Below are 20,591 nucleotides of genomic sequence, written 5' to 3'. Positions count from 1 at the left end.
AGTCAGCCAAGCAGACACAGTGGGTCCTTAGAATCAACATTGAGAACCACTATCATAGCTGAAGCTAGCCAGCTAGGCCTATGTTGTTCTCCTAGTACTGAGTGATATACACTATAAGTGTTAAAGAGAGCATGGTGAAAATGGGCCTCCAGATCCTAATATAGTACATCAGATCCCAATTACTGCTCTACCTTAATTATTCATCCAACTGTAATGGTCAGCTTAGTGTCCTGGAGAGCTCTGTGGCCACTTCTGTTAGAGGTGTTTGTGTGAGAGAGAGAGAGTAGGGAAGGAGATAGAACATTATCTTAAGAGGAATATGGTTATAGTACACAGCAAGAGAAACAGAGAGTGAGAGAGGAGTAAAGAGAACAGGACATCCATCATCCTATGATGGGGGACAGCACGTGGAAACTAATTTGGGGGGCAGTTGCACAACTGGAACAGTCTTCAATGTTCCAATATTTGTCTTTCCTTTTCTGTGGTCATAACCAGAAACCCCCCTCCACCCCCACCTTTCACAATATTATCCCAGGGACAACCTCACTGTTTTTGACTCACTGTACTGTGTGAAAAGTGTTGTAAGAATATATGAGTGCATGTAAGAATATACTCTGAGGGTCTCTTGTAGCCTCTGTGAGTTTCAGGGGCATGGATTTGGTCTCAAGATATCTTTCCTTCACAGACGTAAAGAACAGATTGAATTAAATTCTTAATTAAAAGAGGGCCCTCTGTAAATGCATTCACACACTAATAGAACACACACACACGTTGTCGTACGATGTGCTTGATGTTATTGCAAGAGGGCAGAGATTAAGAGATAAACAAAGACCAAGGGGAAGTGTGTGTGTGTGTGTGTGTGTGTGTGTGTGTGTGTGTGTGTGTGTGTGTGTGTGTGTGTGTGTGCGTGCCTGTGAGTGCCTCGGTCTAACTGTTCCTGCTCCTCTTCCTCTCTCCCCAGGCGTCCCCAGTGCTGCCACAGTGGTGATAGTGATTTGTATCGCCGCCTTAGTGGTGGTGGTGGTGCTAGGAATCTACCGCATCCACCTGACCCACCAACAGGAAGGAAAGAGCTCTGACACTGCCAAGGAGGGAGAGCTGGACTGGGACGACTCAGCTCTCACCATCACAGTCAATCCTATGGAGGTCAGAGAGAGGGATAGGAGGGGAGGGATAGAGGGAGAAGTATGTATGAGTGGGTAGGAGGTATGGAAGAGGTACTGTAGGACCAGGGCCTGAATAGAGAGGGGAGAGCAGTATTGAGTATCGTGGGAGAAAGAAAGAGGGACTGAGGAGTAAGATTTTGAGTAATTGGATGGAATTGAGAGAGATGTCTTGTTTAGGGGAGGAGAAGAATGACAGAGACAGAGAGCGCAGTGGAAGTAAAAGAGTAAAAGGATACAGGATTGGAGAAGACATGGAACACTGTAGTAGGTTGTACTACACTGCAGTAAGACATCTCTCATCTTTCTGATTCAGAACTTTAAGGAGCCACAGGCCTCAGAGGAAGAGGCCAGTGAGGAAGAGGAGGAAGAAGATGAAGAGGAGGACGAAGATGACATCACCAGCGCAGAGTCGGACGACAGTGAGGAGGAGGAAGAGGAGGAGGCCAGAGTTCCCAGGGTGCAACAGGGGAGCAAGATTCAGCTTGATTGGGCCAACTCTACATTATCCTACTGAATACATACACACACATGCTGACACATACGCACACAGAACCAGGAAATCAATCGATTGAAAAGAAAATACTCAATTGTGGCTCTAAAAGTAAGGTAACGTCTCCCCCTACTGATGAAAATGGTTATGAGATAATGCTATGTGAAGTGATATTTCAGAAACACACACACACACACACACACATATATATACTGTACTTGTCATGATCCAGCCTGTAGCTCCGTCTAAAAGACTCCTTACCATTATTTTTTGAAGCATCTGGCGTTAATTGCTTACCCAGTGGAACTCCAACACAGTAATAGTACCCAGTGGTCTTGGTCTTAAGTCCTAGTCCAAAAGCTTACATCTTACCTAAAATACTACTGTTTTATACTGAGACAGAGAAAAACATGTATGAAAATATACTACTGAAATTGCTTGTTGAACATCTGTTTTTCCACTGACTATTTCAGAGTCTAAAGTCTCTCGAGGAGCTGTGATCTTTGTGATCCTTTGTGAATGGTTTCTCTCCCATAGGTAGTTGAAGATGGTGTAGGGAACTCTTACTATCCTTGGTATCTGTGTACCTTCTGTGAGATCAAATTAAATGCCATGAAAATTGAAGATAGTCTTTAAGAAAATATTTATTGCATTGATTTGCAGTATTTTAATACCTAAAATATTTTTTGATTTATTGCAATGGAATATATTTTATTTATCACTGCTTATTGTTATGCCTGGAGATGATGTCCAGGTGATTTTAAAAGAAATATGGCAGAATTCAGTGGCACTAAAGAAATCTTTGTTTGTTTCGACTGGTGCGCTATTGCCGATGTCATATTTACCTGGTAAAGGTTTAATTTCTTTGGTTCTGTTTTTTGGACACACTACGAGAGAGGATGATCCTTGTACATTTTTATATGCTCCTCTGACCTGTAAATACTGGCTAGAGTAGGTGAATCCCACCCTGAACCCAGCAAGCTCCGCCTTCTCCCCATCTGTACATATGCACACCAAAATCAGCCCTAATGAATCTGTACATGTTCATCCCAAACACAACCACTTCTGTGTGTTTGCTTCATAACATTCAAATTATTCAGATTGGCTCAGATGTGGCTGTGCTTCATGCCTCTTCAACGACAGACATAGGACGCTGTTCTTTCATCCTGTGAGAATTGAAATTACTACAGTAGCATCTTTTATACATGGAAACTAATTTGGGGGACGCTTGCACAACTTGAACAGTCTTCAATGTTCCAATTGAACTCCTGTATGTAAAGGGCATTTATATTTGTCTTTACTTTTCTGTAGTCATAACCAGCAACCCCCCTCCAGCCCCATCTTTCACAATAGTATCTTGTATCTGTAGGTAATCCTGGCACCCAATGATTTGCTGAGAGCCTTCCCCTGCACCTACAGTAACAGCTGTCCATCTCTCACTGTCACACACTCCTAAGTCCTTTGGTTCTAGCTGGGGTAGCCATGTCTCTAAGACTCTGTGTATAGCTACATGTTCATGTGAAGTTCTCAAAAGTTGTTTAAGGTTACCTCATCTGCTGTGACACCTGTGCTTGTGACGTCACCCCCCCTTACACCCAACTGCCCCCCTCCCCCTCAAAACCTTTGGTGGACTTTGCATTGACCCCTGATGTTCTCCCAACGTTTGTTTAAGAAGAAAAGGAGGAAAATAAATATGAACCTTGTAAAATGTGTAAAACCTTCTTTTATTTTATTTATTTTTTACTTTTTCTTTGGTCTGTTTTTTTTGTTTCCTTAAACTGGTCACTACAGCACTTTCTGTACATTGGCCAATAAAGAGTTGTTTTAGAATCTGGCTGTATGTCTCAGTTATTGTGGATGTGTGTTGGGGGAACTGTACCCTGCCCTACATGAAGATAAATGCCTCTCAAAAACATTAATGTCTTCACAAACTCCAAATAAAGTTGGTGGAATCTTGTGGCTATCTCATGTCTGAATCTTCCTCAGCTCAAATCATTCCCATATGAGGCCATGGAAATATCAACTAATAATAATATACTTCTGGCAAAGAGCAGCTTTTAAATAGTTGAATAGATAATTAAATCAATTTCAATCACTATCATATAGTTAATGTCATTTCATATTGGGTTGTATTCTCAGAGGAGCAAAATCAAATATTTGTATTATCTAAAAAGGTGATGGAGTTGGATCACTAACCATCCTGAAATGTTCAATTTAATACTAGTGGCTATTTTTGTGAAATTAAAAGGAATTTGGATTTTTTTTTTCCAGATTGTGTTCACTAATTAGAAAGTACAACATTTTTTAAACATACTATTTCAGGGCTCCAGAAGTATTGGAAAAAATCATATAAAACGTCAAAATAAAGTACTCATGTTACGTATTTGGTTGACAATCCTTTGCAGTCTGCAACCCATTGACCCCACCAGACACTGGGTATTTTCTCTGGTGATGCTCTGCCAGGCCTGTACCAGACATCTTCAGTTGTTTGTTTTGAGGTCTGTTTGCATAAGATCTTATCATTAGGAACTGAAATGCAGGGTTCAGACACCAATAGCAGACTCCAAATGCAAAGCCTAGAATCAATATGCGACATTGACGGCTCTGTTATGCCTGCACAAATGATGTGACGGAACACACCTGACTAACCAGAAACACCTGCCAAGTCAATTTTCCAATACTTTTGGTGCCCTGAAATAGGACACCTATGTTTAAAAAGGTTTGTAATTTCAAAATGGTGAAACTAATCTGAAAAAAGTCAACGTTGAATTAAAGCTGAGCATCTCTACTTTGACCTCATAGTAACTGTTGATTTGAAATCCAAACTGTTAGAGCTAGAGTATAGAGCTCAAATAAGACAACATGCTTCCTCTTTCCAATAGGGCACTGTATATACATTAATTTACATTATATATTACTGTATATACATTAATTTACGCAGTAATTTGGAATTTCTTCATTCGGCCGACGTGGAGGACTGCATTTCGGCATAGCCTACGTCATAGAATGTATTAATATACGTCACAGTAAAGCAGGTGAGATATTTTAGCGGGATTGATTTCTAAATTCACACATCAAACGGACATCGTGTTGATAAGGTGGGAAATAATTAAGCCTCCGGTGGAATTATGGAAAATGACAGACAATATAAACGAATCTTCATAAGTATATTCATAGAATAGTCCGAATGAGCAGTGGTTGTAAAATGATGAGAATCGTCAGATAACTCAATGTAAATTATTCTATAAAACTTCCAAAATAAAATAATCAAATTTTTTCCTATTGTAGGACATTTCAGACCATAGCCGATTATCAAGCGACTTCGAATCAGTTGTCTTTGACCTTCAGCATGTCTCGTCCTGAGTCTGAGCCCAGCGCGTGCTGTTGGGGACGCTCCAAGCCTGAGGAGAAGCGCAGAGGCACCAAACACACTGGAAAAGACATGGGATTTAAACCCTCAAACAGGTTTGGAGCTTTAAAAAAAAAAGAAAAAAAAAAAAGTATATATATTCTGGTAAAACATGTTTAAATGTCCATATAAATTACAGTAGCATTCACTTCAACTAGCTTACATTAAGGGGAATCACAGTAAGGCTAACATGATTGTCGTTTTTTGTAGCCTACTTTTATGTTTATCCTGCCCTCCCATCCTCCTGTTGCACCTAGGCCTAAGGACACCCAGCCTAAAGCAGAGATGGACAGGGTGACCCGCTCTCTGTTTCTCCACCTGTGCTGCCCAGTATGTGACACCTACCTCCTCCAGCCTGTGTCTTTGCCCTGCGGCCACTGCCTCTGCAAGGTCTGCCTGGAGACCATCCAGAGGAAGGCCACCTCCACTAAGACCTGCGCAGAGCAGCCCTGCTCTGTCTGCCCTCGTTGTCAGGCTCCTTACTCTCCCCAGCCTGGGGGGGCCTGGCTCTTCCCTGAGAACACTCTCCTGGCCCATACGGCTCTGAAGCTCCTAGAGGACAACCCAGGCCTGAGCAAGCTGAAGCAGCCTAAAACCACCCGCTCCAAGAAAGCAACTCTGAGGGTCACCACCTGTGAGATCTGCCCCAAGCAGCGGGAGGCCCAGCATTACTGCCGCACCTGTGGTGTCAACTACTGCACCAAATGCCTGAGGAAACTCCATGGCAACAGGGCCTTCCAGGCCCACGTTATAACAGAGCAGATGGATGGGGACAGGAGGGAGCCGTGCCCCGCCCACCTCGAGCGATCCCTCTCCCACTGTTGCTTGGACGACGAGGGACTCGGGTGCCAGGGGTGCATGGAACAGGGGCACCTAGGTCATGACGTGACTGCCATCCACGATGCTCGCGCCAGAAGGGAGGTCAGCCTCCGCACTGCCTTGGAGCATGCTGGGAAGGGTAAGGAGGTCACAGCTTAGTGTGTTGTTTCTTTACTACTACTAATTTCTGAATTTGTGTCAAGGTCTGTTGTTGTTCATTGTTGTTTTGTATGAAAGGAAGTCTTTGGGCTATATTATAACAGTGTAAAAAACTGTCTTAGCGCAAACATGATTTTGAAGACCAGATTTTTCAGCACACATGATGACACTTGACCTGCTTATTGTCATTGTCTATTCACCAATGTGAGCGCAGTTGAGACAGCGCTACAGCACAGTGGTATTTTCACCTATTACTGCTGACACAAATTGCCAATATGTGTGTCAGTTTTGTGCCAGCTGAAAATAGAGCCCAGAATGTTTCTCTGCAAGTGGCTTTTGTTGAGTTAATGTACCATCATTAATAGTTGCCCAAATCTGTTAAGATCACTGCTGCAGGACTGTTATTTCCTTCTATATAACCTAATGATGTTCATCAAATATGAAAGCTTTCACAACATAATTACAGCAAGGACAATTGCATTCCCCACATAATACCTTGTAAATAGTTCACAACTACAGTAGTGTAGGTGAATAATGTACGACTGAAAAGTTGCTTATTTTATTCAATACCAGTCTTGCCTCTTACAGCTTTGTGTTTATTTGAAGGCAGTCCATGGATTTGAGGTCGGCTGAAAAGTTAAGAGCTTGTAGTGCTTATTTGATTCATTTTCAAGGATTTCACAGTATTATCTGAAAACAGTCAATTTAAAAAGGTACGGTCTGAAAAGGGTTTTATTCTCCTCTTTCTGCCTTATGATGATGGACAGACACCGGTCCTAAAAAAATAATCAAATAATCAAACCCTTTAAAATGAAACAAATAAGTACTACAAGCTCCGGTAACTAACTCAAATATGTGGACTGCCTTCAAATAAACGCAAAGCTGTTAGAAGCAAGACTGATAATGAATCTAATAAGCACTACACATTCCGGAACCTTTTCAGTTTGGCTGCGAATGCAGCTGTAGGAGTGTAGCCTAATGCAAAAGGCCTATAGCCTAACAAATTTGGAAATAATATTTTTTGAATGAAGTATGTTATGCAGCATAATTTAATGTTGACACTTGGCCTACAGTATATCAATATGTTGCTGCGGGGTATGCTCATTAATTGTCACCAATTCACACAAGGACATCATTTGTGGGGGACACTGTACACTTGTTATTTATCCATTTACAGAGACCTTGTATTTGTCAGGGACAGTGTACATGAATTAACATCTCAGTTTACCATTAATTCAAATGTGCTGGAGAAATGCTTCTGAATGTCCCCATGTCATGTGATTTCAGTGAAGGCTCAGTGTGAAGCCGACATGGTTACCATGGAGCAACTGAGGGCTAGGGCAGGTTCAGATGGGGCAGAGATGAGGCGCCGTGTCCGTGAGTGTTTCCTGTCACTGCGTAATGCCCTGCTAGACCATGAGTCTGCACTGTTGGCCCACCTGGACGGCCTGACATCCAGCACCCGTGGTGGTGCCAGGGACTTCCTCCAAGACTCTGCCCCACTCATGGCCTCTTTGACTGGGCTGGAGGTGATCTCTGAGCAGGCCCTCCTGGAGCCTGACACAGTGGTGTTCCTCAGTGGGGCCAAAGCTCTGACCCAGTGGCTGCACAGGATCAAGGAGGGCATCCGCCGTCCTGCCCCATACCTCCAGGAGGGGGAGCCCTTCAAGGCAGTGAAGATGGACTTTGATGCCCTCCTCAATGACCTGCAGAGCATACTGGGGGCTCACCTCCGCTGGAAGAGCATAGAAACAGCAGGGGTTGCCATAGTGCCCAACTTTGACTGCATTTTGGAACGGTGTGATGTGGTGCATGTGACTTCGCGCCCAGGCTCGCCAGTCAAAGGCCAGATACCAGTGGAACCCCCCCTGCCACTTACCCCCAGGAAGAAATGGGAGGAGCAGCTGATGCTGCCTGCTGGAGACTGCAGCCCCAGAGAGGATAAAGACCAGCTCCTGTTGCCCAGACCCCCAATCATCTACCAGCACCATGTCATGGGAGCCACTGTGGAGGTGCACTGCAACACTAGGGTTTATTCATAAAACCTGACTGCCACCAGACGTTTTGTTTACATACATATTACAATATGATTCATTGTCATATTGAGGTCATGTTCATTTGTTTTGCCGGTCTGTGTGTAGATCTTCTGGATGGTGCCGATGGGTGAGGAGGTGGACAGCTTTGACATTCACTTCCAGGATGCTGCTACTGTGGGGATGGCCGAGGGGAAGGGTGTGGTCCTGTGTGGGCTGGAGGCCTGTAACCTGCAGACTGCAGGGCTCCGCCCAGACACTCACTACCTTTACCGAGCGCGATCAGTCAACAGCCATGGCATTGGGGAGTGGAGCTCATCCTATAGGGTGAGGCTGTTAATCTAAATGTTGATGTGGTCTAACTCAGTGGTCCTAATCACCTAGTCTTTGAGAGCTACAGGGTGTGCCGGTGTTTGGACCTATCCAGCACAAACACACCTCATGACTTATGGTCATGAGCCTGCACACACTTTGTACTGAGGCATCCCTGGACCAGGAGTGAAGTGCACTGCTGTGGAATAACAGAATGTATAACCTTTATTTCATCTCTGTTTTAGCAGCAGTCACTGTGGCAAGCCAGTCGTCTATTACTTTAACTTATTATCTTTGTCATTCTGTCCAGGTCAACACTAAGCACCAAGGAGATGAGGCTAAGGCACACATGACACAGGAAGTGTAACTCGTCATCCAGGAAGTGAAGACCACACATCACATTCCTTACTCCATATTTCTCTACTGTAGGATGTGCCTTTTCCCACATAGCACTTTTCATTGCATTATTAAACAGAAAAAAAGAAAGAATCATTACATAATAAAAAGACAGGCAACTTTGAAAATGTGATTCTATTTTTTCATCAAAAGCAGGTCACGCCTCTTTTTCCTATGTGAACCACTTTCTAAAAGCTTCCTAATGGTTGTAATGACTATGTTTAATTGGTAGCGATCAGGGAATGACACCCCTTTATTTAATTTACGAACACTGTTTTGGTCTGGAAAAGCGCGTTTCTTAAATGTAGTGTCCTACCAGACACATGTTTTCATATAAACATGTTGTTACTGCCTGCGGTGTTGTACGAGTGAACTCACCGATTTTCGCCTTTCTGTCTCTGGTGGCTGCAACTTCGAATCATACGCGCATGCAGAAACACAACTGCTAATGTTGGACATGTCTTGCCATTTTGGGGGGTTATATTGTTATTAGGGAGGAAGTTGTTTGGAACTTCTAACTGAATTTCGCCGCGCTGGCCCGAGGTGACAGATTTCCGAGAAACTTATGCCCTGCTCCTTTAACAATTACACTCTGGCACGGCTCTGCGCCCAAAGCAAACAATGGAAATCCTTTGCTAATCACCTCGAAAACAAACGACTTATTTGCATGGGCTAACGAGTCCTGTGTGACCCTCTCGTTATACACTATAAAACAATTACATCGCATTATCCCCAGCAGCCATGCACTACTACTGCACATCGAGCTCAAGGACATTGTAATGCTCTCATTCTAATTAAACTGCTAAAAGTGCAGTGGCCGGAAAAATAATAGAAGCTATAAAAAATGAAGCTAATGAGTGGATAGAACATGTCATGCACTGTGTGTGTGTGTGTGTGTGTGTGTGTGTGTGTGTGTGTGAGAGAGAGAGAGAGAGAGAGAGAGAGAGGAGAGAGAGAGATACTGTATGTCAGAGTGAGGTGATATGTCATAGTAAGAAGGGTTAATTGTTAATTGCCTAATTACAGTCCAGCCTTTTTGTGATTGGGTGTAAGAGGTTTACCTGAGTGTATCTATGAACATGGTGTCAGTGGTGTAATATGTGAGTGGCCAGCTTTTAACCTGAGCTGAGCTTTTAACCTGTAATATTTTAAGTGGCCAGCTTTTAACCTGCTACATAAATCAAAAAAGCAGTTCACTATAGCCTTTTGAATTTTTTTTAATCTGCATCATTGTCATTACCATCACCATGGAGATGAAAACTGCTGTTTTTCAGACCAGGGACTGGTATGGCTGCGCATTACTGTAGTTTGCCTGGTACGATCGAACCAATGGAATAATCCCAAAAGTGCAAACACCAAACTAGATTGAGCAGAAATCAAATACTTTCAAGAATATTTTGGGGATTGAGGTATGCTTGTTTGTAAAATAGAATGGTATCTGGCGGACACTCCAATGTTATGTTGCTGTTCATAGATGATTTTACTGGTTGCAATTACTGAGGCTAACCAACAGATGGCAGAATCAAGCCTACCAACACTGGCAGAAAACAACCATCTCTGTCATATTGCATAGGATGCTGAGTTTTCCCTGACCGTGTGACCTGATTAGGAAAAACTCCTAGGGCTTGTGGGTTTTTGTGGTCATGTCACCTGGTCAGGAAAACCCAGGGGCCCTAGGCCCCTAACTATGTCGATGGCTACAGACAGCATGGCAAGCGCCACCAGATACAGAAAAATCTGAACAGGACCCACCATCATAGGGTCTTTCAATAACCAGATGTTGAACATTTTAAGTTTGGTGGAAACTTAAAACAGTGACTTGAGGGACTTGAGCCATAAGTAATGTTGTAGCATGTTTGCATGTCACTAATGAAATGAGGAAATGGGACACACCAAGACACAAGTCACACACGTATCTCTAATGCTGACGTCAGTACTGTTGTATACTGTATGAGTGTATTTACAAATTAGTTGGTGATATTGTTTAGGCAGTGACAAGTGTCACTGGTACTTCCTTTAAGCTGTGGCTGCTAATTAACCTCCCCATCTCATCCTGGTGTGTGTGTGTGTGTGTGTGTGTGTGTGTGTGTGTGTGTGTGTGTGTGTGTGTGTGTCTGTGTGTGTGTGTGTGTGTGTGTGTGTGTTACAGCTGCTAATTTGAGATGAACCCTTGCAGTAACAGGGCTTGGTTACACTAATAGGCAGTAGATGACATTTGAAAAGGTTGAGACAGTGTCAGTTTTTACAATTCAATATAAACAATTATTAATAATGCATGAGATAAAAAAGAAAAAGCACACAGTATGTGGTCTCCACAGTGTGCAGTTGTGCAAAACTCATATATTCTTAAAAAATAACAAGGGATACAGTGATAAAATAGAAGAGTGGGAGGCAAGAAAGGAGAGAAGGGGAGAGAAGGAGAGGGATGGAGGTCTAGTTAAAGATAGATAAGAGACAATACCATACTGAGAAATGTTTAATGTTTATGTCTACTGCTGGTATATACAGTATGTACAGCTGAGATCTACAGATATCTCTGCAACAAAAGGTACTGCTGTGCAAACCATCAGGCACACTGCACACGGATACACACACACACACACACACACACACACACACACACACACACACACTAACAGATACTAAGAGATGCTTTAAAAATCAGTGAGCATACAGTGAACATATATATCGTGCCGTGAGTGACATACAGAGGAGTAAGAAGAAGAGTGTATGTGAGAGTTCTGCTCTATTACAGCTCTTAGCCCGTTCTGTAATGTGGTGCTGAAAGCCAGTGATTGGTGCTTGTAAACAGTCTCCTCTCAGGAGCTCTAGAGAGACCTCAACAGCAACCCTCCCACAGAGCCCTACAATAGATGCACCAATCTGGTATTTCATAAGCACTACTACTACTACAACAGCATTTACAACAGTCTACCTGTGGGACATCCACATGTACAAGTGCCTCTTTCAGATATTATCTTAGACTTTCACATTATTGTCAGATTTTTGTCATTTTACATATTTAAAAACATTACAACATAGTTATGTGACACATTAGATACAGCATATCAAGTAACTTTAAAAAATATTCTATTGCAAAAATAGCTCTACCATTTGGTGCATTTTTTATGCAGCAGTTGTTGAAAGGGACAAATACTGGTTGAAAAGGGGAAATCATTTCCTGTTGTCCCACCGTCCATGAAGAGGAACATGAACATTGGCAGTGAAGGCATGGAAGACAACAAGTGGGTAGCACTTAAAAGGCGTCCAACTAAAGGTCAACAGCACTCCCATGCAGCGCATTACAGTTACCATCACAAGGCAGCGGTGGCACAGCGTGTCTTCCCAGAATACCATGCTCTCAGCAGACAGTAACCTGTGAATGGCTGAAGGGAACTGAGGGACTAGTCAGGCTCAGGGGAAGGAGGAGGAACAGAGGGGGGAAAAACTCACTCAAAGATGAGTCCAGTGCAGTGAATATGCTCTCTGAAGTACTGTTTGTGTGTGTGTGTGTGTGTGTGTTAATAGTTAATATCCTTGATAGTAAATGCATGTAGACATGAATGAGAAATTGTGTATCATCTGTGTGTGTATCATCTCAAATAGTCAGAGAAATCCTTTTCTTTGCAACCAAGTGCTCTGACATCCTTTTCCATTAATATGATCTCTTACATAACAGCTTTTCTGAGAAGAAAAAAGAAGAGCAACTCTAAAAAGGAGATTTTATTTAATGTATTATGGATTGCTTCCTATTCCACAAGCCACAGTAGAAGACAGCAGCCATTCACCCACCACAGTTTTCCCCCCCACCTCCGCCCCCTAGAACCTTCGGCTGCTCTTCTTCGGCTGTCCCTGTAGGAGAAACCTTTGAAGAATACTTTTTGGTGTTGTACAATTTTAGAGCAATACGATTTTGTGGAATTGGGAGAGAAAGTGAGGGACAGAAAGAGAGGGAGGTGTAATCATACATCTATCATTCACTTTAACCAGATCAAACAACACTTCCTGCCCTGGTCTTATCCTTCGTGTTGACCCCCAAACATTGACTAAGAACAAAAGTTAAAACATTTTGATGATGTGCAAATGTATTAGCCTTGTCTGTATCCCTGTACATTGCACACATATGTCAGATGTGTTAGAATGTGTGCACACACACACACTCAAAAACAGAGATCCTCCCGATGTGATTATGATATTATCAACAGAGACTGGTTTCTGCTGTAAAACATTAATGGATTTTCTGAAACCAGTGCCAGGGAAAGCCAAGCTGGGCTCAACTTTAATCACATAACAGGCTTTGTTCTCTTTTCAAAGCCTGCCCCGTGATGGGGAATCAGGTTTAGAAACATCAAATCCCCCCCCAAATATGAAATACTAGCAACTAGGGGTTTGACAACAGCAGCATCTTCTGTATCACTGTAACACAGAACAAAGTCTAACTGCTGCTAAGGTATTTCCTGCTTCTTTTATTTGACTGCAGGTAACAAAGTCACGTACTGTGCCAAGAAAAAGGGTTAGGGTTATCATGTTGGAGCCTGACATTTAAATGCAATTTACTTGGATTTCTTTTTTTTTTTTTTACGGAATTTTAAATAAATAAACAAATTGTCCTGTGTGAATAAGTATGTGAACCCTTGGCAATGGCAAACCAACATTTGTACAAAGCACTTCAATTACCCTGCCAAGTTACACAATAGTTAGGTGAGAATGAATAGAGTTTATCTGTGCACAAAAAGTGTGGTTCACATTATGTATTAATAAACAGTAATCTCTCTGAAAGGTTCCTGTCCATCATTAAAAAGTGGATAGTGCATACTAGTTCAGGCTATTCCTCCAGTGAACAGCCAGAGAATAATGAAAGATCTTTGGTATGCCGCCTTGAGGCCAATGATGACTTGAAAGACCTCAAATATTAAGATGGGAGAAAACTATGCATGGGTCAACAACATCCCAGTCACCCTCAAAACAGGCCTACAGTGCCTGTAGAAAGTCATCATACCCCTTTGAAATAGTTACTATATTTGTTGTACAGCCTGAAATCAAAACCCATTAAAAAAAAACTTTTTCCTGCTTTATGTACAAATTTAGCCATACAACATCAAACTAATGAAAAAAAAAAGGCGACACTTCTGAAAATCTATGAAAAATGAAAAACAAGAATAACAAGGTTGGAAAAGTCATCAGTCCCCTGATTTAACACTTTGTAGAGCCACCTTTTGCTACAATTACAGCCATCAATCTGTTTGGATATGTCTCTACTAGCTTTGCACACCTTGGAGAATATTTGCCCATTCTTCCTTGCAGAATTGTTCGAGTTCAGTCAAATTCCGTGGTGAGCGGCGATGGACTGCTCTCTTCAAGTCCAACCACAGACTGTCTATCGGATTTAAGTCAGGGCTCTGACTTGGCAACTCAAGGACATTCACCTTTCTATCCTTAAGCCACTGCGTTGTTCTTTTGGCAGTATGTTTAGGATCGTTGTCGTGCTGGAAGGTGAATGACCTGCCCATCTTCAGCTGTCTAGCAGAGGGAAGCAGGTTGTCCTCAAGAATTTGGGTGTACTTGGCAGCATCCATTTTCCCTTCAATCCTGACCAATTGCCCAGTCCCCGCTGAAGAGAAACATCCCCACAACATAATGTTGCCACCACCATGCTTCACAGTAGGTATGGTGTGTTTTGGGTGGTGTGCTGTGTTTGGTTTTTGCCAAACATAGCGTTTGGAGTTCAGTCCAAAAAGTTCAATCTTAGTCTTGTCTTACCATAAAACCTTTTTCCACATGGCAACAGAATCTTCCAGGTGTGTTTTTGCATAGCACAAACGAGGCTGACTGTGGCACTTTTTCAGAAAAGGTTTCTTTCTTGCTACCCTGCCATACAGGCCAGCTTTGTGTAAAGCTTGTTAGATTGTTGTCACATGCACAGACAGACCAGTGCCAGCAAAGACTTGTAAGTCCTTCAAAGTTGCCTTTGGCCTCTTGGTAGCTTCTCTGATCAATGTCCTCCTGGCTCAGTCATCCAGTTTGGACGGACGGCCTGATCTAGGCAAGGTGTTGGTGGTGCCATACGCCTTCCACTTCTTCTTATTGATGCTCTGAACGGTACTCAGAGGGATAGCTAAAGCCTTCAAAATCTTTTTTGTAGCCTTCACCTAACTTGTGCCTTCCTACAACTTTATCCCAGAGGCCTTTTGAAAGTACTTTTCCAACCATGGTGAATTCTTTGCAGAACCATGCACTTCTAGTAGTGGAATCCTCAAGAAACAGCTGGTTTTATTCCGAAGTAATCAAAACCACTACAATTGATGTCAGGTGGGGGGCAATTAGCCTGGTGTTTGATCTGGAAGTTGATTGGTTGCACCTGAGGAAGTTTATAATGGTATACTCTATGGGGCTGATCACTTAACCAAACCAGGTATTTCACTAATTAATTTTTTATTATTGTCCAGAATTTTTACAATTTTTATTTTCACTTTGATGATGAGGGTTATAATGTGTACATACAGCTCAAAAGTTAGATTTGATTTATTTTCATTTCCAGGGTGTAATGTGACAAAAGGTAAAGATTTCACAGGGTATGATGACTTTCTATAGGCACTGTATATGACAGAGGCCAGAGTGAAATTCCTTCATCGAGTTTGCCACACATCATTTGAGTGATACCACTTAAGTGTAGCCTAAAAACACAAATGTTTAGTCTAAAAGCAAAACTTCAAATCAGAGGCAAATCGAACAAATGCATCACCCAGTCAGCATCATCCCTAGCTTCAAGCATGATTTTGGCAGTATCATGGTATGGGGATGCTTGTTATCAGCAGGGACTGGGGAGTTCAGGATCAAGTGGAAAATGGATAAAGCAAAAGCAGAGAAAGTCTAAGGGGTGAACCTGCTAACCCCTGGGGGAGAAATCTTACCATTGGGGTATAGAAAACATACTTATTCACACAACATCTTCATTTTTTTACAATTTGTTTTCAAACATTTTGAAAAAATCACTTTGGAGACTTGTCTGAACTGATTGGAGCAAAACATCTAAATAAACTGCTTTTCAATTCCAGGCTACAATGCAAAAAAAGAAAGAAAACTGCAGGAGTTCACAGACTTTCTCTCTGCACTGTATAACATATGATCCTATTGGACAATTGACCATTAGGCCTACAGTATATGTCAGATGACTTGGTGCTCTCATTGCTGAATCCTATTGGATACAATGATGCTTTTCACCTGAATGTGAAAACCCAGTTTCAAACAGAAGCCCTCACTCAAAACAAACAGAAAACACTCGTTTGGCTCAGTTTGTTTGGTTTTTATTCACATTTAAAAAGATGCCCATGGCAGCACATTCTCTACCTGTCTCGAACGCACTACTTCCTGTCCTGCAGATAGATCTAAAAACCATTAAAAAAAATAATGCATCAGAGAAAACAACAACCTCAGTCATTAGAACAGAATCAGGATTAAAAGTATTTCAGCATTAGGATAAGAATGGAGGGAGAGAAAACAAATCTAATCCAAAAGCAGCATGTAGTTTTAAAACCGTCTCCTGTGACAGAGGTGTTGTGTGCTTTCTATGAGCAGGCACATTAACAGTCAAAAGGGGATTCGCACTTCGATCAATCTCAATCAGCATTACTAGCAGACAGACACATAACATCTCAGTCATTCAATGAGAACCCATGGAAGCTTGTATCAAATGAAAGGACTGATAAATAGGAGAGACTTGTACTTTGCTCCAAACCCCATCAGATGTCAGAGGCATCAGAGCAGAGCTGTAGTGTAGTTATGGAGCTTGAGAGGGTCATTCTGCAGTCTCAGGGTGCCTAACATGGAGCAAGGCTGACCTGTGTGTGTGTGTGTGTGTGTGTGTGTGTGTGTGTGTATTGTGCTCTTCAGAGTCCCTCTGGATAGGGGTTATTGAGTCTCTGTGGAGCCTGCTATAGATCTGAATATTAATATTAATATTGACATGTTCAGAGGTTCACATAGTCTGTCCCAATCATTCCCGATCCCCCAGTCCTTCCAGGCACATGATTCCAGAAGCTTCCACAGAATACAGTCCAATGAGCAGGCAGTATCACAGCCCAGTCCCTCTGCTCCAATGCAATGACCTTCCCCCCTCCGTTCATCCTCCCCCTGTTTGTCTGGGTCTGACAGTAGTGAGTAATCTAAAAACAAGAGTTAAAAACAGACGTATCCTAAAAGGAGACTCATAACTCCCCATGTAAACATATAGGTTTCCTCTTCCTCCTGACCATCATCACCATCCTCATCCTCAGTAAGGGCTGTAAATGTCGGATGGCTCTGGGTTGTCTGGTTAGGGGTTGACCATAGTGAAATGTAGCCGTGGTTCATCATTCTCCTGGCGTGAGAGTGTGTGTTTTGGGGGTCACTGGTACTGGAGGTAGTTCTTGAGGGTCTGTGGCAGGGGGAGGGTCTCGATCTGGTTGATGCGTTCCCTTCCCAGTGCTAGCCGGGCCACTCGCCTGCACAGGTCCATAAGGGGGAGGGGTTCCGCTGTGAGTGACGAGAGAGCATTGACATTAAAACAAGTTCACTTTAGATTGATATTCAAGTCATTCATCACAGCCACTTGTCTGGATCAACTTAGGATACACGCTTGAAAGTAACAATGGTAACATACAAAGTACACCCCTCCCTACATACACAATTTCTGTAAGTGTCCTCACACACACACAAACTTTGCTATCGAGTGCCCTTCACAGATGTCAACTCCATTGTTCCACCTGCCATGACCATCTGTTTGGGCCTGACTCACAGTGCTGAGACTCTCCTAAGCACTCAGTGTGAAGGTGATGCTCAGGGGCACACACACACACACAGCTGAATCACTTCTCACTTTTGCAAGGCCTTGGACCCATCTGATGTTGCCAATGAAGCCCCTAGGGATTCTCTAAATGGACCGGTGCCCTTGTGGAGACACGTGCATGCGCACAGAGACATGTGCACTAAAGCCAGCTGACAGTGGTGCCTGACAGTCTGGTGTGAGGATGGGAGCTGGTCATCAGAGGGATCAGATTCATTAGCCTCTGTTGTAATGCATGGTCAAAGACCTTTCCATGGAAAGCATGGCCAACCAAACTAACAAGCATCCTCTTAATAGATTTTCTAATTTCATGGCTACAGTAAATTACAGAACTTCAACATCATCCCATCTCAATGCCCTTTAAAGTTACACAATGGAACATTTTTATAATTCAAATCAAAGTTTATTTGTCATATACACATAATACAGCCGTAGGCGGTGCAATGAAATGCTTAGGGCAAGCTAGCTCCTCAACAGTTCAACGAAGTAATATTATTATTAACAATAATAATAAAAACAATAACAAATGTAGCAATAGTATTAAGCAGAAGAAACACAACAAAAGTGGGGTGGGTAGTAGCAATAGTAGTATGTAATAGTATACATCTGTGCGTGAGTGCATGTGCGTGTCTGTGTGTGTGTGTGTGTGAGAGAGAGTGTCATTGGAGAATGTCACTGGTGCAGGTGCACACAGGTAGTGCAGATGGGGAACTGGAGGGAGGGGGGGCTGAGGTAGTGTCAGTTGAGCCAGGTGGGGGGAGGGGGGCTGAGGTGGTGTCAGTTGAGCCAGGTGGGGGGAGGGGGGCTGAGGTGGTGTCAGTTGAGCCAGGTGGGGGGAGGGGGGCTGAGGTGGTGTCAGTGGAGCAGTCTTATGGCCTGCGGGTAGAAGCTGCCCCGGAATAAAATAATTGAGACTCAAGAGGAATAAAGGTTGTGGAAACATGCAAACATGTTCCTGATCAGACTGCAATAAGTTTGGGATATTTGCCTATGTGGTTGAAAATGCTATTTGATTTTATGAAGCTACATCAAACTACATACTGGGAAACCCTTTGGTGTACTTTACAGACTGTCTCCATTCAGTGCTCAATTGCTCAGAGAAAGCTTTGAGCAATTGAGCACCACCATCAAAATGGGATTCTCTTTTGCTAGAATTGTGAAAAGGAAGGACTAAAGCATTTGCAAGTATTACCAAAGTTTCAAATGGGCGTTTCTACTGCACCTTGTTCACAAGAGAAATCGGAAAATGCTTAGATTACAGCAGAAAATTTTGTGGCTTACAGAGTGATCCATATGATGTACTTATATGCATCAGACTTTCCATTTCGAGCTAAAAACTAAAGGTTAAAAATGTCTTAGCTTGTCAATTCTCTCTCTAGCATCTTTAAGCTTAGCTTAAAAACACCTAAATTAAACATGCAAGGTGTTAGATTGAACAAACAGTTTAAGGAAAATTAAATGAATAAGCATTATTATATACCTATCCCAATGTGTCTTTTTAAAATTACATCTTAATAATTTATATAGGGTTAGGGCTAACCCTAAATGAAAGAATTGTGCAGAGCAATTTAGTTAATTCAACTTTAGGAAAGTCCACAGGGAGGCCAACATTACAGTATACAGCAGGTGTCCAAATTGGCACTACTGTACATGCTGTTGTGTCCTACCTGCTGGAATAATAGAAGGCCACAGAATGTGTGCAAACAAAGGTATATGAGAATTCACCATGCACATCACCTACACTTGGTTAACATTCACATCACATCCCCCTCATTCACACACACACACACAGTTCACGTACATAGACCCATAGGCAGACCCCGGGAGATCGATCCACTCTGTCAGTCTAACTTCACCATCAACACCCCCCTGAGTCAGCTAAGAGGTAGTGAAGTTGACAACCAGCCCCTCGCCACACTGATGTCACCTGTGATGTATGTGTTTTGGTCTACATGGTTTCTCTGTATTCTAATAGATATCTGCAGAAATTAGGGCAGTAACACACACATACACAGAGAGTGAAAGATGGGTTAATTCAGAGAGGAGTAGTAATATAGCATATTGTTCAGTGTGAGAGTGAATTACTCAGGGGGATGATGATGACAATGCTACTGCTGCCTGGAAGCAGGCCAACCCCTCCTGGTGTGCCTCTCTTTCTCTGTGTTGCCACCAGCGACAAGTGGTCCTGTCAAACAGCCGGTGTCTGAGCAGGGCCAGCCTGCTATTCTCCGACTCAGCTGAGGATCAGCCGTCAATCAACTGTCTCCCTCAGCTCACACACACACACGGGAGCAGTGCTGTGTGTGTGGGTGTGTGTGTTGGTGGAGGAGTGTATGCGTGTGTGTTTGTGTGTGCACTGAAGGGAAATGCTATGTATGGAGCTCATCTCTTGGGAATAAAGCTTAGTCTAAAATTGTCCTCAGAAAGAGAGATGGGGAGAAAGAATAAGAAAAGAAAAACAGAAGAAGAAGGCAAGAAATACATCAGAGAGCACAATAAAGAGAGAAGAGACGCTAGAAACTGTAGAGCTATTGAGATATAAGTCACTCCAAAACAGTCTCTCCAGTAATGAGGAATGAGTCACAGTGAAATCGTGAACAGAAACATACACACTACAGTGAACACAGTGGACAAAAGGCGAGGGCTAGGTTATGCGTGCTTCCTGGTACACCATGTGGGCCACATAAAACTGAAATTGCATTTGAATATAAAAAAGTAATATATTGGGACAGGGACAATGAATAATTAATTAAAGCAAATAAGCTGGAAGCAGTTCAGTAAAGGGATCACAAAGTGATAGCAAAGCAAGCAATAGCAAAGCTCCCCTCCCTCTATCCTTCTCGTCATGTTTCTGTCTATACACCGCCCCCCCCACACCTCCCACTAAGAGTCTCTCTCTCCCTCTACCTCTCTAGCTCCTAATATAAATGGTCAGAGGGAGGCCTCTGACAGGTTTATGACACAATAAAGCAGCAGATATGGATTG

At 42.8% G+C, this 20,591-nt stretch overlaps 3 protein-coding genes across 4 annotated transcripts in view; 2 read left to right on the top strand and 1 right to left on the bottom strand.

Annotated features, from left to right (window-relative positions):
- LOC310822352 (calsyntenin-2-like) overlaps positions 1 to 1,680 on the top strand; it is a gene marked incomplete at both ends in the record, with an annotated part of 149,366 nt that extends 147,686 nt beyond the window's left edge. Inside the window, 2 exons of the mRNA XM_083694695.1 lie at positions 962 to 1,146; positions 1,480 to 1,680. Coding sequence (XP_083550821.1) covers positions 962 to 1,146; positions 1,480 to 1,680 — 386 coding nt within the window. The remainder of the gene's footprint in view (positions 1 to 961; positions 1,147 to 1,479) is intronic.
- A 3,325-nt stretch (positions 1,681 to 5,005) lies between these two features.
- Positions 5,006 to 8,755, top strand: LOC310822351 (tripartite motif-containing protein 42-like; the record flags this gene model as incomplete). Its single annotated transcript, XM_083694694.1, has 5 exons — positions 5,006 to 5,121; positions 5,323 to 6,023; positions 7,331 to 8,055; positions 8,185 to 8,403; positions 8,699 to 8,755. The coding sequence occupies 5 exons, from the start codon at positions 5,006 to 5,008 to the stop codon at positions 8,753 to 8,755; spliced, it is 1,818 nt and encodes a 605-aa protein (XP_083550820.1).
- Positions 8,756 to 15,271: 6,516 nt separating this feature from the next.
- LOC310823235 (SPRY domain-containing SOCS box protein 4-like) overlaps positions 15,272 to 20,591 on the bottom strand; it is a 45,646-nt gene continuing 40,326 nt past the window's right edge. For both annotated transcript variants that reach the window (XM_083696025.1, XM_083696026.1), the window contains one exon: positions 15,272 to 17,295. In XM_083696025.1, the coding sequence (XP_083552151.1) occupies positions 17,168 to 17,295 (128 nt within the window). In that variant the 3' untranslated portion in view covers positions 15,272 to 17,167. The remainder of the gene's footprint in view (positions 17,296 to 20,591) is intronic.

This window comes from Argentina silus (assembly GCF_951799395.1).
Source record: "Argentina silus genome assembly, chromosome: X".
NCBI lineage: Eukaryota > Metazoa > Chordata > Actinopteri > Argentiniformes > Argentinidae > Argentina > Argentina silus.
Note: the sequence above shows the minus strand (reverse complement) of the source record. Positions and strands in the feature narration are given on the sequence as shown.